The sequence below is a fragment of the Apodemus sylvaticus genome, chromosome 10 (assembly GCF_947179515.1).
Source record: "Apodemus sylvaticus chromosome 10, mApoSyl1.1, whole genome shotgun sequence".
NCBI classification, from domain to species: domain Eukaryota; kingdom Metazoa; phylum Chordata; class Mammalia; order Rodentia; family Muridae; genus Apodemus; species Apodemus sylvaticus.
The window spans coordinates 48172141-48197094 of record NC_067481.1 but is presented as its reverse complement, the minus strand read 5'-3'; the positions used below and the strand labels follow the sequence as shown (position 1 = coordinate 48197094).

Here is a 24954-nt window from a genome sequence, read left to right as displayed (position 1 = left end):
ACCTGGGCTACATGGAACCCTATCTTAAAAATAAGCAATAGTAAAAAACAGTGTGTCAGGCTGGAGAGATGGCTCAGTGGTTAGGAGTGCTTGGATCGATTCCCAGCACCCACATGGCAGCCCACAAATACCTGTAACTCCATTTTCAGGGCGTCCAGCACCTTCTGGCTTCCTTGGGTACCTGCACACAGGTGGGCCATAGACATATTTGCAGGCAGAACACCTGTACACGTGGAATAAAATTTAAAAAAGGAATAAAGAAGCTGGGTGTGGTGGCACACACCTTTAATCCCAGCCCAGGGGAGGCAGAGGCAGAGGCAGGCAGGTCTACATGAGTTCGAGGCTAGGGCTGCTATACAGAGTAACCCTGTCTTGAAGAAAAAAAAGATTAGCTGGATCCAGTGGTACAATCCTGTTTAAAAGACTAAGGCAGGAAAATTTCTTGTGCCCAGGAGTTCAAGACCAGCGTGGGCAACACAGCGCAGCTACTTTTTTTTTTTTTTTTGGATTTGGTTTTTTTGAGACAGGGTTTCTCTGTGTAGTCCTGGAACTCACTCTGTAGACCAGGCTGGCCTCGAACTCAGAAATCTGCCTGCCTCTGCCTCCCAGAGTGCTGGGATTACAGGCGTGCGCCACCACCGCCCGGCACACGCAGCTACTTTTAAGAAAGGACAGTTTATAAAGTGTACACTGGGCTGGCGAGGTGGTTCAGTGGGTAAAGGTGCTTGCTGCCAAGCCTGATGGCCCGAGTTGAATCCCTAGGGTCTATCTACAGGGTGGGAGGGGAGAACCAACTCCCACAAGTTGTCTTTTTGTTCCAAATGTTTTATAGTAGGTATGTATTCCTTTTCTAACTAGAAAAAATAGTCATAATTTAAAATACAAGACATAGATGTTGGTGGGAAGCTGTGTAATGTGGTTTGCCCTGAGGCGCTGTGCTACTCTAGGAAAGGCACACTGGGCCAGAAGAACATGGTAATTTCTCAGTCTGGTAATGCTCCTCCTGGTAGGATGCTGGGTGTGGTCATCCATGGCGGGTCATACCTGCATTTTGGAAGACTTGGGGGGGGGGAGCGGTAAGGTGGGGAGCAAGATTAAAAGATCATGGACCTTGTCTCAAAAGACTAATCAGAAAAGGAATGCTCAGGGCAGGCTGACCAGAGGGCTGGTTTAACCCCTGCTGTTGACCCCGCCCAGGGCAAATGGTTTCTGAACAGGAGAACCTGCTCTCTGTTCCTGCTCGGAGTCTGGTCTAAGGAGATCAGAGCAGGGCCGCAGCATCCGCCTTGAGCCCTTGTTACCCAGCCTCTGTCCTGGGTAAGGGTTAAGACAGGCTTGAGATAAAGGAGAAGGAAAAGGGCCAAGCAACCCAGGGTCTGCTCTCCTGGGGTGTTTCCTCCTCCCTTTGAAGAGGTTCTTCCAGGAGAGATTCTGATGTGGGGAACTTTCCCTAAGGGCATGATAGCCTTGTGTGAATGAGTTCCTGCTCAGGGTTTCCCCTGCTTAACCCTGCCTGAAGGACAGGCACTAGGCCTCAACTGCTCTTCTGGAGCCTCTGATCTCTAACTTTCTCCACTTGTCCTGATCGGACTAGAATTCCCTGCAGATGTATTTTCCTCTTCCCACATAGAGAGGTATCATCTTTTAAATCTCCCCAGGGTGGACACCTTTCCTACAAGGGTGCCTTGCCGCCTGTTTGCGTTTGGGAACGAGTGTGTCCTTGAATGACAGCATTCCTCCGGTGCAGGTGTACAGTGAGCAGTTACCGTTCGTGCCCACCTGGGCATATTTATGCCCACCTGACCATGTCACGTTTCCTGTCTCCTGTGCCCATTGTGTCCCCTTCCCACCCTTCTCAGAAAGTCTAAGATGATAGAAAAAGTCATTTGTGTGCTAAGAATTTGGGAGAAAGTATAGCTGATCACCCTGGCCTCGTACTGTAAGACTTATAGATTTGCTATTGTTCCTAATTAGTCCTGTGGTGCTCCCAAAACAATCCTACTTCTTAACTAATATTCTGAAAAGCATTACTGACCTAGAATTCACATACCACCATTTCACTTAAAGCATGTATATTCAGTGAGCTTTAGTGTATTTAAAGGTGCATATTCACTTCAGTCACCTACATCGCCCCAACAGAAATCCTGCCCTGACCCCACCCCACCCCCGCCTTTGCCTGTCACTGATATACTCTTTGTCTTTTTGGGTTTGTCTCTTTGGGGCATTTTGTGCAATGGATCTATATAACATGTGCTATTAAAGAAAACATTATTTATGTGTAAAGGTGTTTTGCCTGTGTGCATGTATGTGTACCACATGCATGCAGTACCCGTGGGGTCCAGTAGAGGGCATCAGATCCCCTGGAACTGAAGTTGCAGGTGTTGTTAGGAGGTTGTTAGGGGCTGTCTGGGTGCCAGGAGGAGCAGTGGCTCCAGGTGTGCTCTTCTGTGCTGGCTTTGTTTTCTCTTAGTTCCCCGTCTCCCGGGCCGCACCTGTGTAGCGTGTCTGCTCTCCTCTCTGTCTCGTGTGCCTTTTGTTTATCTGTTCATCTTGAAGAACATTGGGTTGTTTCCATTTCTCGCTATTATGAAGAATGCTATCCTAAACATTCGTGTTCAGCACATGTTCTTATTTCTCTTAGGAATGAATTACCTAGGAGTGGAATGTCCTGGTCATGTGGTTGTTTTAACTGTCTGAAAAACCAGCAGTTTCCAAAGCAGCTGTAGCTTTGTATTTCTCCTGGAAGCTAATGCTAGCTCTTCCCAGTTCTCACCAACACTTATTACTGTGACATAGAGCGGCCACGCTCGTGGGTCTGTGTGTGCAGACGTGTGTGCCCGGGAGGTCAGAGGGCAGCTTGTGAGTGTTAACTCCCTCCTTACCCGATGTGAGCCTCGGCAGCAGCTGCCTTTACCCAGGAGCTGTCTGTCACACTAACTTACCTAGGCAGGGTCTCTGTAGCCCTGGCTGTCTTGGAAATTGTTATGTAGACCAGGCTGGCCTCGAACTTACAGAGGTCCACTTGCCTCTGCTACCCAAATGCTGGGATTAAAAGTGTACATTGCCATACCCAGCTTCTCCACCCCCCTTTTTTGTTTTTGTTTTATTTTGTTTTTGAGGCTGGACCTTGCTGTGTAACCCTAATTGGTCTGAAATTTACTATGTAAACCAAGCTGGCCTCATATTTCTAGTGATCCTCCTGCCTCTTTCTATCTTGGAGCATAGACATAAAAATTTTTTTGATATATGTTCTTTGCTTATTTATTTAATTAAGAGCAAAACCAGGAGCCGGGTATTGGTGGCACATGCCTTTAATCCTAGCACTTGGGAGGCAGAGGCAGGCGGATTTCTGAGTTTCAGGCTAGCCTGGTCTTCAGAGTGAGTTCCAGGATAGCCAGAGCTACACAGAGAAACTCTCTCGAAAAACCAAAAACAAATAAATAAATAAAGTAAAAAAAAAAAAAAGCAAAACCAAGCCAAAACAGTAAGAGACAAGCAAGCTAACCCCATTTTGGTAGCAAGGAATGGGCTTACAGTGGCCTTCTCTAGTCTTGATAGAGTCTTGCAAGAAGCCTCCTGGCCTAGGATTTTAAGTCCTCTCTTCCTGTCGGAGTGCTAGGCTTCTGGATATACTCAGGCTACAATCATGATGACTAAATAAACAGGACTCAAATAGTAAGAAAAGAAGCATTGCTTCTGCTCACACGCATGGGATGAATTTAGTGAGATAGGTGGACATAACTCTCAAGAGAATGTTGTCCCCAGTGCTGATAGCACTGTTGATGAAGACACGGTGCAGGTTCCTGAGTTGGGAGAGGAGTTGTGGCTGCTTGTGGGCAGGATTTGCTTTGCTCTGGTGTGTTGAAATCTATCCATGGCCTGTTGTGGTAACTTTTCTTGGGTTTTCTAGACAGGGTTTCTCTGTATAGCCCTGGCTATCCTGGAACTCACTCTGTAGACCAGACTGGCCTTGAACTCAGAGATTCGCCTGTCTCTGTCTTCTTTGTGCTGGAATTAAAGGTGTGCACCACCATGCCTAGCATTCTTTTAAGCTATTTTATTTATTTGCCCTCTGCCCGGATCATTACTGATCCTGGTTGAAGCACCCTCCCAGTGTAGCATCAACACCTGTTCCACAGAGGAGCCAAAGGAGCTATGTCAGTCAGTCCCCCAAGTGTCTGGAGCATCCGCCGTATGTATACTTAGAGGCCGGAGAAACACCAGTGGATGAGGCGGGCAGGCTCCTGTCCTGGGGAACTGGACAGTCAAGCAGAACAGCTAGGCTGCCTGTGGTCCAAACACTCTGATGTGGAGGCAGGAGGATCAAGATTAGAGGCCAGCCAGGGCTTCATGAGAATCTGACTCAAAACAGAGGGGAAAAACCCTCAGAAGAAGCAGAAAAATCCTAGCCAGCATTGTTCCCTGTGACGCAGCGAGACAGACATGACAGTGATAACTCAGTCACCTTTTAAGATGCTGACATTGGGTTCACATTGGACTCTAGGTGCAGACAGATTGGGATTAACAGTTTTTGTCTCTGTATAAATGTATGTATTCAGTGTGTGCAGCACAGAGGCCAGAAGAAGGTGTTAGAGTTAAGGATGACGACTATGAGCTACCTTGTCAGTCTGAGAACCAAACCCAGATCCTCTGCAAGAGCAATAAGTGCTCGTAACCCCTGAGTGGTGGCTCCAGCCCAGACCGTGGTGCCTTAGCAGGACTGAGTTTCTGCAGAACCATTGAGGATTGGCCTTGAAGTCACTTCAGATGGGCCTGGTCTTGCTCTGTACCTGTTCAGCGTGGTTGTGTTGAAAGCAGGCAGAGCCTTCCTAATCTTTGCTTTCTGGAGGTGCTAGGAGACTCCCAGGGAGCGTCGCCTCGCTGCCCTGTCAGGCAGGAACAAATCCTCTACTCACACTCAAAAACTCAGGCAGGAATTGGGGAGCCACCTGTCTTGTTAGGACTGTGTTTGGCGCCTTCCAGAAACAAACTCTGAAAACCAGAATCAGCTTTTGCTGACATCTGGTCTTTCTGGGACTCTGATATTTTTATTTATAAAATGACACTCATTTCCCCAAATAGATTCTTATTTTTAACGGGCTTTCTCCCTTTGAGGGGTGCTTAAGGCTACAGCTGTGCTCTCTGACACCTCCTTCAAATACAGCAACTATGGTAAGGGCCCTGGTATCAGGAGTGGTGGAGCAGTGTGCAGCCAGTCACGGCTTTTCTCTGTCTCTGTCCGGGAAGGGAAAGGAAGCTTCGTGGCAATTGCCTAGACTGCTGTGCTGTGAATTCCACAGAGTGTCTGAGAGAGGCCTGGCCATTGCTAGCTGCTCCCTTCACTTCCCCCTTAGGCGAGTCCGACAGCCCAGGACAGCTATGAATGCAGCCCAACACAAAGTCATAAAGCTTACCTAAGACTTTCCTGGCATTCTTGTGAGCTCAGTTGCGTAGTTCTCTGGTATGAGTTTTGCAGATGACAGTGTTGCGTCACAGTGTCAGAAGGTGAGGTGTACCTGTGATCTAAGCCTGCCTTTCTTCCATCCATCCCTCAGCTGCCCAATATGTTCGGTGACCTTCGGTCCACCTTTATTGCCTTGATGATTGGATCCTACGCTTCCTCGGCAGTTACCTTCCCAGGAATTAAGGTGAGGGTGTGGCTAGCCCGTGTTTCTCCACCTCACAACTCACGCTTTTTCCTAGCATCTGGGCAGAGGCCTCTGCCTAGGCCACTGCAGCCTCTCTGAAGGGAGAAGTCGTGGTGACACCAGGGGAGGCCCCTCAACTGCCCCTCCCACCTAGGCAGGATGCACCTGGTACCACAGGAGCAAGAATTGAAAACCACTGGGCCCTGGAAGGGGGGGGGGCTTGAGTGTTCTGTGGTGTGTGACCCTAGACTGTCTGGGGAAGGGAAGGTAGGGTGAGTTTGCTTGCCTCCGGGAGCCTCTAGCCTGTTAACGGCTGCCCACAGCCAGAGCTCTGCTGTCTGCCAGCCAGGTTGGTTCAGCCACTCCCCTCCCAGCAGGGTTCTGAGCCTGTGGCAGTGCCATGGCTGCAGGAAGAAGCCTGGGCTCAGAGTCTCCTGAGCTTGGGTCCCCCTAGTCTGTTGCCCTTTCAGAATGTCACCAAGGGCTCTTCTCTCCAAGCGCTGGCATCAAAGTGGAGCCCACTTCAGGAATATGGGATGCTGTGATAATGGGGGCTCAGATGTAGGCTGGGAACCTGGGGGTCCGCTTGCTGGGTGGTAGGAATCTGGCCAGCCACCCTGGGAACTTCCTCTTGCTCCCGGATGGTGGCGGAAGCAAAAACTCCTTGGCTTCTGTGTGTACATGCTGGCCTCCACCTAGGGAGCTGGGCAGATACACGCGAAGGCACCTAGAGGACCTCACGCTGGGTCTGGGAAGAAAAAGGGATGATCAGGATGGGCGTGGGGACTGGGGCCTGTAGTCACGCCTACTAAGGAAGCTGAGGTGGGAGGGGATGGGGAGTTCAGGGGCAACCTGGGCAAGTTAGTCTCCACTTGTCTCAGAGTTTTATAAGGGGCCATGAGTAAGGTTCACTGGTAGACGTTGGCAAGCACATGGGCCCCAAAGTTTAATTTCTCATACTTAAGAAAACAAAAGAAAGTAGTTGGAAGAGGACAAAAGAAATGGTGTCAATTGGTTCTAAATGCTGGCCCTCTGCCCTCTGCCCTCTGCCCAGATCATTACTGATCCTGGTTGAAGCACCCTCCCAGTGTAGCATCAACACCTGTTCCACAGAGGAGCCAAAGGAGCTATGTCAGTCAGTCCCCCAAGTGTCTGGAGCATCCGCCGTATGTATACTTAGAGGCCGGAGAAACACCAGTGGATGAGGCGGGCAGGCTCCTGTCCTGGGGAACTGGACAGTCAAGCAGAACAGCTAGGCTGCCTGTGGTCCAAACACTCTGATGTGGAGGCAGGAGGATCAAGATTAGAGGCCAGCCAGGGCTTCATGAGAATCTGACTCAAAACAGAGGGGAAAAACCCTCAGAAGAAGCAGAAAAATCCTAGCCAGCATTGTTCCCTGTGACGCAGCGAGACAGACATGACAGTGATAACTCAGTCACCTTTTAAGATGCTGACATTGGGTTCACATTGGACTCTAGGTGCAGACAGATTGGGATTAACAGAACACGGGGGTTCTAACAGTCAAACAGCTCAGCTCACAGGGTTTCTCGCCTTTCTCTAGGGCCCAGCACAGTGGGAGCTAGCTCCCAACGGTTCCCTGCCCAGTGCCTGTCTGGGTTCCCATTGCTAACACTGCCGACTCTCCCAACAGCTCATCTATGACGCTGGCGCCTCCTTCATTATCATCCTAGTGGTCTGGGCTGGCTGCTCTGGCCTGGTTTTTCTCAACTGTTTCTTCAACTGGCCACTAGAGCCCTTCCCAGGGCCGGAGGACATGGACTATTCGTAAGTTAGGCATGCTGTCTGCCCTCCCCTCCCCTCATACCAGCCATGCCCAGGCAGCAACCAACAAACACCCTTCCTGTGGCTGCTAGGGTGAAGATCAAGTTCAGCTGGCTAGGCTTTGACCACAAGATCACAGGGAAGCAGTTCTACAAGCAGGTGACCACAGTGGGGCGCCGCCTGAGCGTGGGCAGCTCCATGCGGGCTGCCAAGGAGCAGGCTGCCCTGCAGGAGGGCCACAAGCTGTGCCTGTCCACTGTCGACCTGGAGGTGAAGTGCCAGCCTGATGCTGCAGGTACCCAAAGCACAACACCCTTCCAGGTTGACCCAGGAGATCTGGGGGCAGGGGGAGGGGTAGCCCGTGGCCCCCCGTGTTTGGGAATCATTGGCCGAGGCTCTGGGTATCTTCTCCACTGCATACCTATTCTGTCCTGAAGCGGGAGAGGTATCTGATTCACTCTGAGTTCTAGGGAGCTTATGGAGTCTGCTGATAAGCACCAAGACCATAGACCTCAGCAGGGCCTTTGCTGCCCCTCACCTCCAGCACAGTGCCCACATGGCCCCTGCGCCCCTTCCCCAGGCCCTGGATGCTGGAGGGCCCCATTTCCTGGCCCTAAGCCCTGCACCTTCTTCCCACAGCGGCCCCCTCGTTCATGCACAGTGTGTTCAGCCCCATCCTGCTGCTCAGCCTGGTTACCATGTGTGTCACGCAGCTGCGGCTCATCTTCTACATGGGGGCCATGAACAGCATCCTTGAGTTCCTGGTCAGCGGGGACCAGAAGACAGGTAATGTGTCCCCCACCCCGAGGCCTCCCTCGGTGCATCCCTCCAGGGTAGGGCAAAGCTGCTACACCCAGCAGCCCAATAAAGCCCTCCAGCCCCTCCAGCTGACATACTATGTGACCTAGATCCTATCAGTAGGGCTGTGAAGTTGTCTAAGGCCCCGCCAGGTTGTCACGGCCAGCTTGACTGTTCTTTCCTGTCCCCGTCAGGGTTTCCCAGCTGTGGAGAGAGAGGACTGAAATAGCGTTGTGTGTTTAGGGCGTGGGGTGAATGCTTCCAGTGCCAGTGGGGAGGGCTGAGGGCTGTCTGTGCTGAGAACACCCAGAGCAGAAGACAGCAGCCCAGCCCCACCCGTCACATCCCTGAGCCGAAGGGACTGGCTTGGCATTTGCACAACCTGGGGGCTGAGGGAAGACCTTTGTCCCGACTGAGAACTCTGGGTCAGTGGGGGCCCACTCTATGGTCGATGTCCTGCCCTGCCCTGGGAACCAGGGAAAACAGAGGCTTCCCAGGAACGAAGTACTCCAGTTGAGGCTTGTTCTCTCTGGGAAACAGAACTGATAACCCACAGGAAAGCAGCAGCAGGCCTTGAGCTGAGGAGGGGCTTTGCTTCTCGGAGAAAGTCGGCTTCCCCAGGGCCTGGCTGACTCAGCTTTAGTCATCCTGAGCAGGCAGGACAAACACATTCAGCAAATCCTCTGCTGGCAGGCGCACCGGCCTGCCTGCCGCTTTCTTTTGTTGGCTAACTTGTTTTTACCCAGGGAAAGATAAGAGTGGTCCTTGCAAGGAGCCAAATCCCAGTTATCCGTAGAGACAGGAAGGCCTGCTTTCACAGAAGGAAAAGCTCCAGGCACCTAATGGCTTCTCAGTGGGGAGAGAAAGTGGAAAGAAACCAAATGTAATGAGGGGCCCGGTAATGACCTCAGGGTCCTTATGGGAGAAAAAGACCTCAAGCTTTGTTGAATCCAATGATAATTTCCTAATTTTTTTATTTGTTTATTTTGTTTTTGGTTTTTGAGACCGGTTCTCTGGGTAGCCCTGTAGCCCTGGAACTCACTCTGTAGACCAGACTGGGCTCCCACCCACAGAGATCCCCCTGCCTCTGTCTCTTGAGAGCTGGCGGGATCAAGGTGTGCACCACGCTGCCTGGCTATAAACGCCCAACTGGCTATAAACCCCTGGAACGTTTCGTTTCTTCTTCTTTTTTTTTTTTTTTTTTTTTTTTTTTAAGATATGAGGTCTTGAGCAGAAACGTGGCTCACGTGGTAGAGTGCTTTCTTAGCGGTCTTGACACCTACATCACATAAATGGGCGCAGTGATGACTGCCTATGACTCCAGCACCCAGGGGGGCAAGCAGAAGAGAGCTTCAGCCTCATCAAGGTTGTGGAGCGCTGGAGGCCTGCTGGGCTGGGGAGAGTATGTAGATGGGTCTTGCTTGCTGCTTGGCTTCCCTTCTCCAGACACCTTCCTGCTTCAGTCTCCTGTAGCTATGACTACAAGTGTGGACCACCTACCTAGTAGAACTTTTTTTTTTTTTGAGATGTGGTAGGCTTGGCTGGCATAGAACTTGCTTAGTAGACCCGGTTGGCTTCAGACAGTAGGTGATCCTCCTTCCTATCTCAGCCAGGGACTGGAACTACCATCACACACAGCTTGTCTTCTGGTATTTCGCTTAAAAAAACAAAAAAAAAACTTTCAGCCGAGCAGTGCTGGCGTATGCTTTTTATCCCAGCATTTGGAGGCAGAGGCAGACGGATATCTAGGTTCGAGGCCAGCCTGGTCTATAGAGTGAGTTCCAGGACAGCCAAGGCTACACAGAGAAACCCTGTCTCAAAAAGGAGGGAGGGGGCAGTGCCTGAAGAGATGGCTCAGCGCTTAAGAGCACTGACTGCTCTTCCAGAGGTCCTGAATTCAATTCCCAGCAACCACATGGTGCCTCACAACCATCTGCAATGGGATTTGATGCCCTCTTCTGGTGTGTCTGATGACAGTGACAGTGTACTCACATATATGAAATAAATAAATTAATCTTAAAAAAAAAAAAACTTTTGAGGAACCAACTCAACAGGCAGAGGGCTTGCTGCCCGTGCGGAAGGAGAGCACAGTGGTTAGGGCTGGTTCTCCCCCCTCCCCCCCCCCCCCCCCCCCCCCGTGGATTTAATCCCAGCGTTCAGGAGACAGAGGCAGGTAAATCTCTGTGGGTTCAAGGCCAGCTGGTCTACAGAGCGAATTCTATCTAGGACAGCCATGGCTACACAGAGAAACCCTGTCTTAAAAAAGACAAAACAGGAAAAAAAAAAAAAGATGGAAATTCTGATACACTCCCACAATCTCAGGTACTTGGCAGACTGAGGCAGGAAGATTATGATTTTGAATCCAGTTTGGCTACACAATTAAACCTTATCTAAAAAAACCAAAGCAAAACAAACAAACAAAAAAAAACAAAACCCTGTCAGCTTCAAGAAGTATAGGGGCTGAGGAGAAGTCTGGAGGAGAGAGGCAGACACTATGTTCCCTAGTCTCTGGTCTCCAGCACCCACAGGCTGGCTCTGCTCAGAAGGGCTGCCTGGGTCAGGGAGCTGAAGGAAGAAGCCTGGCTGTCTAGGGAGACTTGTGTCAGAAGACTGTGTGCCTGGCACAGAGCCTTTGACCTTTCCTTCTCTCTGAGTGCAGCGGGAGGTAACAGTGACAGAGCGGCTCTCCCTCAGGGCCACATGGTGGAACTCCAGGCCTCATGACAAACAGTCCGCAGCCAGGACAGTATCAGTTGGGCTGGGCTCTCTTTCACATCCAACCCCAGAGCTGGAGTAGGCCAGGCCTTCACTGAGTGCTCTGGGGAGAGGGTCTCTCTGGAAGTGGGGCGTGTGTTGTAATCCAGCCTGTTTCCTGTCTCACTCGTATCTTCTGACACTAACCCTTCTCCTTTCTGCTTTTCCACCTTTGCGCTTTCCATGAAGTGATGGCGACTGGTAAGTCAGGGTTGTTGTCAGGGAACATTACAACACTTCAAGTACTCTCTGCTCAGCCCAGAAGCCTCTTGCCTCAAGTATCAAACATCCCTCTTGACTAAACTGGTGGAGTAAGGGTAGGACACTCAGAGGTCAACTATTTTTTTGTCCCCACCTCTATAATTTTAAGTCTCTTTGAAGACAGAAGCTCTGACGTCTGAACGGTGCCTTCCTGGGGCACAAAAGGATGGTCAGTCACATCTAAAGCCGGTTATGGGCATTGGTGATTTTGTGGTTTCTAAGTCAAAGTGACTTCCTGAACCTTTGGAGGGTGGGTCATTGTGACATGCTGGATTTCAATAGCTGTTTGAGGGGGGGGGGGAAGCAGCAGAGTCTTGGAGCAGAAAATTGGCCTTTGTTCTAGCTTTGATTTGAGAAGTTAGGGTCTGTAGGTTCCCTGCAACCCACAGTGACCAGGAGGCTCCAAGGCAGACCTCGGAGGACCCATAGAGTCCACTCAAGCTGCTCCCCAGGGCCGTGTGCCCAGAGCTCCCGTGACGTACTATGTTCCTCCCCAGTTGCCCTCTATACCTCCATCTTTGGCGCACTCCAGCTGCTCTGCCTGCTGACAGCTCCTGTCATCGGCTACATCATGGACTGGAGGCTGAAAGAGTGTGAAGACACTTCTGAAGAGCCTGAGGAGAAAGACGGCACTCAGTACGTAGGCCACAGCCTGCTGTTAGCCCCAGAGAAAGATGGCTAAGACAGATGTTAGGCAGGGCCTGGAGGGTGGGAGGGGACCCTTGCAAGCTCAGCACCTGTCGTTCCCACCTCTGTGGACATTTTCTGATATGATGACTTTTGGGGGAAGCTGGGGTGAATGGAAGCAGAGGATACCCAGGACCGCAGGCTGGAGCTCACATGGTTGGCACAAGCCGCACGTGTGGCCTATCTTAAAGCCACTTGCCACTGGGGTTCACGCCACCCACGTGAGTTGTAGGCTACTCTGAGAATGCTAATGATATGCTGACTGTGAAGATAAACCAAGGCTCTGGAGTCCTGCTTTATGGAAGGGCTGGGTTCTGAGGGCAGAGGATGAGTTAGATGCTGTCATCGACAACCCCGTCATACGGTACGCTGTTATTTATTGTTTCAGGCCCAGGGCCAAGCCTTTAACACACAACTCTCAGTACAGCTTCAGTGTACCATGATGCATCGTGTGTTAGTGTTGTACCCACTTCACAGATGGGGGCACAAGCTAGGTGTCTGAGTCTTCTCTCGGGTGATACAGTTAAAGCGGAGGCCGGGGGATTGCTCTCCTTTGCTCATTTGCTCTTCCATCTTTTCATCATCCATGGCGTTTCGGTGTGGGTGTCGCGGCTGGAATCAGTAATAGTTAATCCACAAGGAAATAATTACAGAGCCTCTCTGTTATCTAGGTTAGGCCCTAGAGCCAAAAGGCTATTTGCCATCCTGGTTCCATCTGCTGCGTATTTGTTCCCCTCACCCTATCCTGCCCAGCAAGGCGAAACCAACGCACTCCCTTATTTGGCTTATTATCTGGCTTATTACCAGCTTCCGGCAAGATATGGTGCACTGAGGCTTTGCTGGTCCTCCCGCAGGGGCACTCTCTGCTCCTCCCCCTCCCTGCCATCGGCTGAGCTCACTAAGCGGGGTCATGGGGGTAGGGGGTGAGAGTGGGGAAGTAGAGGGATACAGGTGGGGGTGGTGAAGCTGTCCTCTCAGCTGTGAGAGCTTCCATTCCAATCTACTCTATTCAACTGAGACAACAGCCAGAGAGCGTTCCTAAGATGTGCTTGAGTGGCCTGGGATCCCTGAGGTCTGACTTTGGGGAGCCACCCCCAACACCACCCTAAGTCCTTTGTGCCCTTTCTCTACAGAGGTGAAAAGAAGCAGAAACGAGACAGGCAGATTCAGAAAGTCACTAACGCCATGCGGGCCTTCGCCTTCACGAACGTGCTGCTCGTAGGTTTCGGGGTGACCTGCCTTATCCCTAATCTGCCTCTACAGGTACGTCTGGGGAGAGGGGAGTCCCTGTTGGGGATCGGACACAAATGAGGGGTTTTAGACGCTAATGTGCGTTCCTTCTTAAGTCATTCAGTTTGGCCGTCTGCCAGGATTTGCTGGGGTCTATTTTGGGGGGGTCTATTTAGCCTCCGCCACTCCCCAGCTCCGGGCCTGAAGAGTGAGAGCCGCGAACCCCAGCTTTCTCTCACAGGACTCTTCTCCAAGAAGGCTCTGTTCTTCTCTGTCCTCAGGCACCTTGCGTGCCACGGGTTGACCACCATCTTGTGTTTCCTGGAACTGTATGGTTTTGCATTTTCTCAGACAGTTGAAATCCGATGTCTAAAAAGGTTTTATCCAAGGCCGAGTGTGGCGGTGCACGCGTGTAGCCCCAGCACTCCTCACGGCAGAGGCGGCAGTGTCCACATGCCTAGGATCCCGGAGAGAACAGACAATGGCCGGGCCTGGCTTGGTGTCAGGGTTCAAAGGTTTAATTCCTTTATACAAGATCTCTTTTGTCTTTTCAGACAGAGTTTCTGTGTAGCTCAGGCTGGCCTCAAACTTGATTTTTCTGCCTTGGCCCTTCAAATGTTAGGATTACAAGAACATACTACCATGCTTCACCCGCACAAGACTTCCAAGTTTTCTGAAACCTGACTTGCTGGAGTTTGTAAGCCAAGTTGACTTTGCACCTGGCCCCACCCTTTGGTCTGTGAAACCGTTCTAGCAGTTGTCTGGCCCCTGGTCCCGGGTTTACAAGGTGAAGAGACCGCACCTGATAGCACGGCTCCCAGGGGCGTAGCCCAAGTGCATCAATGTCTCATGCCAACGAAGAGGCTCTTTGTTTATGAGGTGCCAGGTGTTGAGCTATGGCGAGCACGCAGGTGTGCACACCCACAGGCTCTATCACACATACGCGCTAGTACTGGGTGTACCGACTAGAGTAAGCCCTGGGAGACTTGGCGTCAGTGAGTTCCAGGTGGGGAGAGCCTCACAGACCCTTATCTTCATCTCCTCTAATGGAAGGAAGATGCTAATGGAAGACAGTCACCTGTTCTTTGTTTAACTCAGTTTTCATTGAAGGCCTGATTTGAAAAAGCATTGCGTATGAAAGACTAGACCGAGCTTGTGTAAATCCACATCTACATAGCCTTTCAAGCCACCCCACCCCGTCAGGAGTAGCCCTGGCCCTCCACTGCCCACAATCCTGGGAGCAGGACCTCCATACGGCACACATGCTTACGCGAAATAAATAAATGTAATTCTTTAAAGAGAAAAGCTTATCCCAGCACTCGGGAGGGAGAAAAGGAGATCTCTGTGAGTTCAAGGCCATGAAGGTCCACATAGCGAGTTACAGGACAGCCAGGGCTATACAGAAAAACCCTGTCTCAATAAACAAAACAAAACAAAAGGCCTTTTTTAAAAAAAAATATTTATTTATTTTATACATATGAGTACACCACCATTGCTGTCTTCAGACACACTAGAAGAGGGCATCAGATCCCATTACAGATGGTTGTAAGCTACCATGTGGTTGCTAGGAATTGAACTCAGGACCTCTGGAAGAGTAGTCAGTGTTCTTCAGAGCCATCTCTCCAGCCCACAAAAGACCTTAAAATATATTTTTTGTGCATATGGGTGTTTTTACCTACATGCGTAACTCTGTCCCATGTATGGAAAATTGTCTACAAAGGCCAGAAGAAGGCGTCAGGTTCCCTGGACAGCACTCGCTGCCTTGTTGGTGTTGGGAGTTGAATGAGCTCCTCCGGAAGATCGGGCAGTGTTCTCAACAGCTGGGCCATCTCTCTGGCCTCAGTTTATTATTTTAATGATAAAAATGAGGACCTGGAGAGCTGGGTCAGTGAATGCTCTTTTGCAGGGCCCCGAGTTCCGTTCCCTGCACCCATATGGTGACCCAGAACTGTCTGTAACTCTGGTTTCAAGGAATTTTCTGAACTCTTGACACAAAGGTACACATATGGTGCACTGGTATGCACCAGTACACAGAACTAAAGGCACACACACTGCACCAGTACACAGAACTAAAGGTACACACACTGCACCAGTACAGAGAACTAAAGGCACACACACTGTGCTCCAGTACACAGAACTAAAGGTACACACACTGCACCAGTACACAGAACTAAAGGTACACACACTGCACCAGTACAGAGAACTAAAGGTACACACACTGCACCAGTACAGAGAACTAAAGGTACACACACTGCACCAGTACAGAGAACTAAAGGTACACACACTGCACCAGTACAGAGAACTAAAGGTACACACACTGCACCAGTACAGAGAACTAAAGGCACACACACTGCACCAGTACAGAGAACTAAAGGCACACACACTGTGCACCAGTACACAGAACTAAAGGTACACACACTGCACCAGTACACAGAACTAAAGGCACACACACTGCACCAGTACAGAGAACTAAAGGCACACACACTGCACCAGTACACAGAACTAAAGGTACACACATGGTACACCAGTACACAGAACTAAAGGTACACACACAATGCACTGGTACACAGAACTAAAGGCACACACATGGTGCACTGGTACACAGAACTAAAGGCACACACATGGTGCACTGGTACACAGAACTAAAATGAAAATATATGTATTATCAGTCCGATTAATTTTTTTAATGATAGAAAATGTTTATCAAAGGTCAGGCATGGTGGCGTGTAACTTTAATCCCAGTACTGTCAAGACAGAGGCAAGCAGATCTTTGTGAGTTCGAGGCCAGCCTTGTCTACTAGGGAGTACTAGAGCAGCCAAGGATACACAGTGAGATCTTCTCTCAAAAAACAAAAACAAAAAAAAAACAAACCAGAACAAAAAACAAAAGAGGTCTGCACTAGAGAGTGGCACCGTCCAGCCCCAGGTGGCCCCCATTCCTGTGCCCGAGTCCCCAGGGCCATGGAGCAAGGACAGAGGAGGCCTGAGGGTCTGCTGCTCATTCTCTGCTCTCCCTCCTTCCTCCCTCAGATCTTCTCCTTCGTCCTGCACACAATTGTGCGAGGATTCATCCACTCTGCCGTAGGGGGCCTATATGCTGCTGTGTAAGTCCTGGAAGCGCTGGGTGGTGTGGTGGCCCTAACCTGAGGGGACTGCTGGTAGCACTGCCACCCTGAAACTAGCCTATCCTACCCTGCTGGCATGTGTCATGTTGTATCGGGACATAAACTAGAGTTTCTGCTGTCTGTCAGAAAAGGCCATCATCCACACCTGACAGCAGGTGAGTCAGTAGGCAGACAGTTGGGTGCCCACAAGCCTTGGCATTTCACACGAAGTCGGCCTCTCAGCTGGGGTCAGTGCCTTCCAGCTCCAGGCATTGCTGCTCAGCCGCGGCCTGGCACTGTCTCTGGCTGCTCACTGGGGCAGGGTTGGGTCCTGGATGCCTGAAGCTAAGTACTAAAGTGTCACTAGTCCTCCACAAGGGCAGCGAGTGACACGAGTAACTGGTCCCAGAGAGTCCTGGGCAGCTCTCGCCCAGGGCCTCAGAGGGCCATTTGCCTCCGTAACCTCCTTGGACCCCAGCTACAGTAAAACCCACATTCATCTCTTCTGAGAAGCTACACAGCTGTTCCTCCCTCTTTTGCCCAGGGCTTGGCCCACAGACTGAAACCTGACTTCCACCAACCGCCATCTGTGACCGTGACTACTTACTCAGGGTTCCCTTATACCTCTGAGGCAGAGCCTGGGGTTCCTGAGATTAAGCCCAGAACTCCTTCCCTCTTGAAGCAGCATCCTACAGGGTCATTCCAGGTCCCCCCCCCCCGCCTTATCCCCCACCCCCAACCCCAAGTCTGAAGGAAGTTGTGGCTGCCCTGGCAGGGTATGAGGGAGTCGGGTAAGAGCTGTGATGCTGAGTTTCCGTGATTGTGCAATGCTCCTGGAGGAGGGTACAGCAGAGCCAGGCTCAGCCTCCGACCTGCTCTCAGGGAATGTTTCCCAAGCTGCAGACTCTGCTGGCAGCAAGCTTTGTGCCCTGCTCAGCCCCACACCCACGGGCTGAGGGCGCATCCGAGTATGGGAGAAGCTTGCTCCCGAGTCTGGTGCCTCAGGGGCCTGCACCCAACTATCCCAAGACTGATCCCGCCTCTCCCTACAGGCACCAGTGGTGCAGCCCTGAGGTTATCAGCATACCTGAGCCAGGCCAGTGAGGGACTTGGGGAGCCTGTGAACAGTGCTGGCTGTGATGGGTCTCATTGCCCCAACAGGTACCCCTCCACACAGTTCGGTAGTCTCACAGGACTGCAGTCCCTGGTCAGTGCGCTCTTTGCTCTCCTGCAGCAGCCCCTGTTTCTGGCCATGATGGGTCCTCTCGGAGGAGACCCGCTGTGGGTAAGAAGGGTCAGGGTGTCTCTCCATTCTCCTCCTGGGAAGTGGGGCCCAAGGACAACAGGTAGTGTGGAAATGTTGGACAGTACCCAGTCAGGGGTCCCGGTGGATGGTGACCAGAAGAAGGAGAAAAATGGCTTCTCTGGATCTGATTCTGGGGTGAATCCCAGCTTTTCCATCCAAAGACCAGTGTTCTCATCCAGGTGTCAGGAGTTGTCCCAATCCCAGCCCGTTCCCTGGGGGCCGCTGAGTGGCTCCAGAGCCTTGGGGAGCTTAGATGCTGGAATGTGGATTGACAGGCAGCAGGGACCTCTTGAGCCTCCTCTTTAATTTTGAGTCTTTTCTCCCTGACTTCCCCAAACCTGCTGTGCGGGAGGGTGCTGCCTTGCATGACCGTAGCTGCTCCTCACAGCCCACTCATCCCACCATCCCAGGTGAACGTGGGTCTGCTCGTCATGAGCATGCTGGGCTTTTGTCTGCCTCTTTACCTGATTTGCTACCGGCGCCAGCTGGAGAGGCAGCTTCACCAGAAGAGGGAAGACAGCAAGCTGTTCCTTAAGATCAATGGCTCGTCCAACCGGGAAGCCTTCGTGTAGTTCCCACCCACAGCCTCAGAGTTGTGGCCTCCTGCCTGTGCTTCAGTGACTGACTGCAGTCGTCTCCCCGCCCCAGAGGATCCTGTGTGCTCCCTGGATCCTGCCCGTCACCACACTGGAGCCCATACTTTCTCAAAAAAACCCTGGCCCTGCCGTGGAGTGCTGGTGTGGAGGGACAGGAGAGGGCCCGGGACAATGAACCTCCCACTGCCAGAAGCTGGGCTGCCCTGGCCTAGCTGTCACCACAGGAGCTCTGGAGTCTTGGGGTTCCATGGGGCTTGTACCTGGAGCCAAGGGGACCTTTCCAGCAAGCTTTTTTTTTTCCTCCTCTTTCTCACTGATCTGGATTCTGCCTCTTGCCAAAGCAGAGGGGCTGCCATCCTCTGCCCACACTACCTGTCCCTGACCTGCATGCCCGTCAACCACACCCACCTGAGGACAAAGGCTTGCACTGTCTGCACTCCCCCAGCTTGGCCTCTTACCTCCCCTGGCCAGTCCTGCTGCCTGAGGAAGGAAGGACCCGCTTCCTGTTGTTGGTGCTAACCCCTTTGTAATCCCAACGTCCCCACCCGCCTCCCTGTGGCTAGTCCCTGGCCCCTCTTTTCCTTGAAGGCCAGAGAAGAAGCCCTCCGCCCTCCCCTCTCCCCAGGCTGGGGAAGGAGTGGAGGGCAGAATATTTACACAAAGCCCCAAGAGCCCTGGGCAAGGCTTCTTCCTCAGGAGCCAGAGAAGTCTCTCTGCTTTGTTCCAGTCTGCAACCTGAAGGGAACTAAGGGGACACCACAAGGGCACCCTTCCACCCACACACAGCTGTGTCTCTGGGGTGGAAATAAGGCTGTGACTAGACCTGAAGCGCCAAGCCTGAGTAGGGAAGAGGATTAGTGAGCAACGCAGGGGTGTGTGTTTGTGGTACGTGTGTGTGCATGTGTATACATGGTAGGAGGCTAGCCCTAGGGGCTGCTTTTATCACTGTGGACCAGACCAGAAGCCAGCCAGTCCTACCGGCGGGCTCAAAATGGGAGAGTCAGCCTTGCTTTATGACAGGGAACCTGTGCAGGGCTGTGTGATCACAGTGCCCCCTGCTGGCAGACTCCATGAGGGCACTGGAGCTGTTCACAGTAGAAACCTAGCTGGCCTGCCTGGCTCACTGACTCACCTTACCTTGACAACCCTTAGAAACCCTGTCTAGAGACCTCTTGGGGTGCATTGATTTTTAAGTTTTATGTTTTTCTCTTTAAGTTTTATCATGATTCTTTTTATGAAGCAATAAATCCATTTTCCTGTTGGTAATGGATGCCCCCCTCACCTATCAGTTGACCTCTATATGTGCCTGTGAGAGGAGAGACAGGGCAAGACGTTCTGTCAGGAAGGGAAAAAAAAGGAAGAGAAGAAGCCAGACATAGTGGCACACACTTTAATCCCAGCACTCAGAGAGCTGAAGCAGGCCGACTTTGAGGCCAGCCTGGTCTACACGGAGAATTCTAGGACTACATAGTCAAAGCCTATACATGTTCTGCTAGTGACAAACCCAGCTGCACCTGGGTGCTCACCACCTTCCTGAGTGACATGTTCAGGGAGGGGCACGGGCAGAGAAAAGTCCTGACTGCCCTGTACTCCAGGGATCTGGAACTGTGGAGAGGCGTGGGCTGTCCTCACTGCTGTCCGTTCCAACTAGACAGGCCAATCCAGAGCCTTCATCTCCACTGTTTGCTGTCACCTTGTAACCCCAAGGGTGGTTATATGGTTGACTCCAGGAGAGTCATAGGCTAACTAGCACCCAGTGGGATTAGGGTAGAGACAGAAAAAAATGCCCTCAGCCTCAGTGCAGGCTCTGTAGTGATCGTGGCCTGCCAAGTCTTGACTCCATCTGTTCAAACATTCAACGCATAACCCCCACAACAGAGAACTAGTAGACGCCCCTCTGGGGCTTCTCATGGTTCATTGGTAGAACTCACTCTCAACATGGCTACAACCCTGGGTTCTGTTTCCCAAAAGAACTATTGTGTGTTTTCCAAACCATCTCTCAGAAAGCTGGTCTGTGAAAATGTCAACTGTCAGACCTGTTGCTTCACAGCAGGACCCACAGCACTTTCCATGTTCATGAAGGAGGGCGGGGCCTCTGTGAGTTCAAGCCCGGCCTCCACATTGCGAGTTCCAGACTAGCCAGGATTATTCAATGAGACCCTATCTTAAAAACAAAAAACAAAATCAAAAAAGACTGTTTGCAAGGATGTGGAGAAAAATTGAAAGTTTGAGGCATTGCTGTGTGAATGGTAAAGCTGTGGAAACGTGGCAGCCCTGTAATGCCAGCACCGGGAGGCATTACAGGGCTGGCAAATGATGCCATGCTCCAGCCTGAGCTGCAACCCTGCTCACCCATAAGGTTGTGACAAATCATAGGAGCCATGCCCTCGCCGCATGTGCAGCACGGCAGCCAGTTGCCTGGAATGTGGGTCGGCTCCCGGCCTGGGTCTACATGTAGCTCTGTTGATGGCGTGTTTGCCTAGCTTACCCAACCCTGGGTTTGACACCCATCACTGAATAAACCTGGGCATGGTGGTGCATGCCTGTTATCCCAGTGATTGCAAGGTGGTGACATTGGGATCAAAAGTTCAAGTCCTCCTTGGTTACATAGCGAGTTCAAAGCCAGCCTGGAATCCAGGAGACTCTCATCTTCAGAAAAAAGAAAGGACAACAACAGATGGCAGACTGCTGGTCTCACCTGTTCTTGGTTTGATTCTGGTACTGCCCTGAGGTTGAGACGCCCCAGGGAGGAGGAGGGTAGCTTGAGGGAGTGAACGCTGACTGACAAAGCCCCTTCCTGCTGGGGACACAGCCTGAGGTCGATCAGTCACCGCCTGTGCAGTCCTCATCAGCACTGAGGGGCCCACTTTTGATCGTGATGCTGTAAGGGAACATCCTAACATTGAGAAACTAGACATGGGATAGAAAAGAGCCAACAGTGCTGGAAGATGAGCCGCCCACCTGTAGCAGAAAACAAGCCAACGAGTTGTCCCTAGTCAAGGGCCATTCTGCCCTGACTTGGCAGACTTTTTTTTTTTTTAGTGTCTTTGAATCACGGTGGCAGCCTAGAGTGGAGTAGATGCTTGGAGAGACGGTCCCGGAGGACTCTCCTGTGGGTCTCAGTCACTAAAGCAGCCATGACCCTTTTGTCCAGAACCTTCCATTGGAAGCAGAGCCCAAAGGATGCAAGCTCAGGGTGGTTTCCGAATCTTGGAGCCAACACTTTTTCAGGTTTGAGATAAGCTATTTGCACAATGGCATTTGAGCCCTGGAAGCTGATGGGTCCTTGGAGAAATAATTCCCTGATCCCCTCAACCTCAAGAGGAGTTGCCCCCAAGACAGGCACAGAAACACAGGCTAGACACAGGCAGAGGCACCGGTGGAAGGAACAGAAAGTGATGCCAACCTTGTGGTTTCACCCGCCAAGGACGGTCTCACTTGAAGCCCCTCCTTTGTGGTCTAAGCATTTAAGAATGGATTTCCCTGGGTCTCTGTCCTTTAGACTCTTTGCCAGCGTCTATTCACAGCTGGCTCCAGCCTTCGTTAAAGCCAAAGTACAGGCCTTTGGGGCCACCAACTGTGTTCTGTCCCCTGTGCCCACATACAGAAGTTCTGAGCAAACGTACATAGGCAGCCAGTGGCACTGGCACACACCTATAGCCCCAGCTCTCCCCTGCTCAGAGCTTAGCAGTTGTCTCCACAGAGCCAGGCCACATCCTGTTAAAGCCTCAATGCTATCCCCTAGGAAGGGCAGTCAGGTTGTTACAAGCCTACAGGCTTTGGGACGGGGATGATGCCTTATCTGTGAAGTTACTAGGGCACAGCCTAAGTGTATTGACTCAGCTGTGTGGAAAGAGCGCCCAAGTGTTAGGAGGGCTGGCTTGCCCTTGGCCTTTAGCCCTTACCTGGATTGAAGGTCAAGATGAGACTGAACCCTAGAGTGTGGACAGAGCCTCCTGAGTTGAGGAGAGTCAGTGTCCTCTGAGGAAGGTATAACTCTGCCAGCACAGCCACCAGCTGTGCCCCTTGGTCCCTGTAGTGAGTCATTCTTACATCGATAGATCCAAGACAGGACCACAGGTCACTTCCTAACCTTGACTGTTCTCGGAGGGAAGCACGTGGGTGGGTGAGCAGCCACCCCACATTCTCAGGGAGAGCTTGAGTGTCATTTTCTCACACCAAATGGAAGCTTCTGGGCTCCCACGGTGGCTAAGGGGACCTGCAGGTAGATTGCACGAACAGCAGTGTATGTAGCACACAGCAGAAACTTAACCACCAGGACCCTGGAGAAGGGCAGACAGCATGGGGAGCCAGGCACCCCCTCCCTCCTACACCAGGACACTGATGACACAAGGGGCCTGACCATGCCAGACTGGTGGACAGATAAAGATGGTACTGACCTCAGTCTCTTCAGAACTTGTCTTACAGAGAAGCCTTAAGTTCCCCCCTGGCCTACTTTGCTATTTTGTCTTTCACGTTTTGGTAAGAGGCTTGGCCAAAGAGTCTTGGTGTCAAAAGTCCCAGCCCATACCACCTTTTTGAATGACTACTTGGCCAGGCATGTGTGTGTGTGTGTGTGTGTGTGTGTGTGAGAGAGAGAGAGAGAGAGAGAGAGAGAGAGAGAGAGGCGTTCTGGTGTGTCTGTTGAGATATATAGATGTGCCTGTGTGCTGTAACACCGGGAGGCAAAGGAAAGGCCCATGGCATGGCGCCCCTTTCTGTTACTAGGAGTATCTAGGCAGGTCAGAATGCAGGCCACATCAAAGACCCAGACCGAACCTTAGCGTGAGGCCTGAAGGTGTGTTCCTCTGCTCACCCCGGTCACCTAGTATCGCTGATAACTCAGCAGACCCTGGCTCTTCCCTGTCAGTTTGACTGTTCCTAGCCCCCAGCACACTCCTTGGCACACAGTAAGCACTTAATAAATGTATGCTGAGAATGACTAAGAACTCCTCTGTGGCTTCCATGTCTCTTTCTGCCTGACTTATTCAGATCTGCTGTCCCTAGTGAGAAGCATGGTTCTCACTGCTGCTGGGGTGGAGAGGGCCAGAGCCTCAGGAGATGCAGGGCAGAGATGCTAGGGTGCAAGATGAGGCCTGCGGGCTTGGAAGGTGGCTCTGCCCTCCACCTCCTGTGTCACCAATCCCCACCCCCACCCCACTTTGGATGGAGTCTTTTTCTCTGGTGTGACCTCTACCTCAAGGGCAAACCAAGACTTGGGGACTGCAGTTCCCACTTACAGAGACAGCCAGTTACTGTCAGGTGGGATGTGCCCCATGGGGCCAGATCTGATATATTTTTTCCCCTGTTCTCAGCTAGGAATCCTGAGTTTTATGTAAACCATCACTCTTTTCAAATGTTAACAGCTGCTTTACACGTTTTTAACCCTGTATAGGCCAGTGTGAGAGGTGACGAGGGAGGTGAAGGGTCCCCCTGCCGCACAGGACAGCAGGGCCTCCAGCACTAGGGCCAGCAGACATCTCCTCCAGCATCATAGGGGTTTTGTTTGTCTTGCATTTTAATTGCTTCTGTTTATTTCTCTCCCAGCCTGGTTCATAAGGAATGTTATTCAGAGACAAATGGGTTAAACACTTGAATCTAATTCCTGAGGTGCACAAAGTCTCATTTAGTGACAGAATTGTCATGGACACTCAGCAACTTGCCCTCAGGTCGGCCGACTCCCGCGCCCAGTTGGATCATTTGGGCAGCCAGAATCATGAGTAACAGACCATTTGTTTCTTTTTGTAGTACTGGGGACAGAACTCAGGGCCTCAAGCACGCTAAGAGCCTCACCGCTGAGTTCCACCTGTAGCCTGGGCTGCTCTTTGTCTGGTCTGTCTGCCCACCATCAGAAGGAATGTCCCTTGAGAGCTGGCACAAGCTCTGTCTTGGTCATCACGATACCTCCGGGGACTCAGCCTGCACTGGTGTGAAATAGCTGCCCAGTAAACAGTACAGGGATGAAATTTAAAAAAGACAGAGCCAGGTGTGGTGGTTGGAACCTGTCTGTGACCCCAGCAGCTGAGGCAGGAGGAGCAGGTTGGAGGATCATGAGTTTGAGGTCAGCTTGGGCTACAGAGGGAAGCCCTGCCTTAAAGCCAGAGAGAGGAGGAGTCTGGGAAACAGACTAGTTGAGTAGCCCACCCTGGCCGGCTAGGCAGAGGCAGCACAGAGGGTGGAAACAGTGAAACTCAGTCTCTCAGAGATATGAAGAGATTGGTTACCAGTGTGGCTGTATCTGAGGCAGTAACAAGGTCCAGCCAGCCAGGGGAGACTGCAGAGGCTGAGCCAGGAGATCCAGAGACACTAAGATGAAGGGGAGGAGGGGCGGAGGGAAGGAGACATGCCCAAAGAAGACAGTTGCAAAGGTAAGATAAATGAAAGAAAGGCTGAAGGTGTGCTCCCCAAAGTCCAGTAACAAAGACATCCAGCGGGGAAGGAGTGGGGCGGCTCCCGAAAGAGAGAAAGCAACCAGAAGGGAGATGATGGGGCTGGGGAGATGAGCGCCAGGACAGCCAGGGCTACACAAACCCTGTCTCAACACACACACAAACACACACACACACACACACATCACCACCACCACCAACAACAACAACAAAATAAAAAAAAAGAAAAAGGAAAAAGTAAGCAGGATGGTGGAAGAGGTGGCCTTGAGTGGTCACACACATTTGCTGCACTTGCCAAAGACCCAGGTTCGGTTCCCAGTGCCCACATCATGTGGCTTACAACCACCTATAACTCCAGCCCGAAGGGATCCAACAGCCTTTTCTGACCGCTTCAAGAAC

General features: G+C 51.6%; 1 protein-coding gene across 1 annotated transcript in view; it reads left to right on the top strand.

Moving 5' to 3' along the window:
- The window catches only part of Slc43a2 (solute carrier family 43 member 2), a 45471-nt gene extending 22356 nt beyond the window's left edge, over window positions 1-23115 (top strand). The window contains exons 5-13 of the mRNA XM_052196456.1: window positions 5556-5648; window positions 7300-7433; window positions 7523-7725; window positions 8070-8216; window positions 11741-11879; window positions 13064-13193; window positions 16191-16264; window positions 17426-17549; window positions 17981-23115. Coding sequence (XP_052052416.1) covers window positions 5556-5648; window positions 7300-7433; window positions 7523-7725; window positions 8070-8216; window positions 11741-11879; window positions 13064-13193; window positions 16191-16264; window positions 17426-17549; window positions 17981-18142 — 1206 coding nt within the window. The 3' untranslated portion in view covers window positions 18143-23115. The remainder of the gene's footprint in view (window positions 1-5555; window positions 5649-7299; window positions 7434-7522; window positions 7726-8069; window positions 8217-11740; window positions 11880-13063; window positions 13194-16190; window positions 16265-17425; window positions 17550-17980) is intronic.
- Window positions 23116-24954: the final 1839 nt, after the last annotated feature.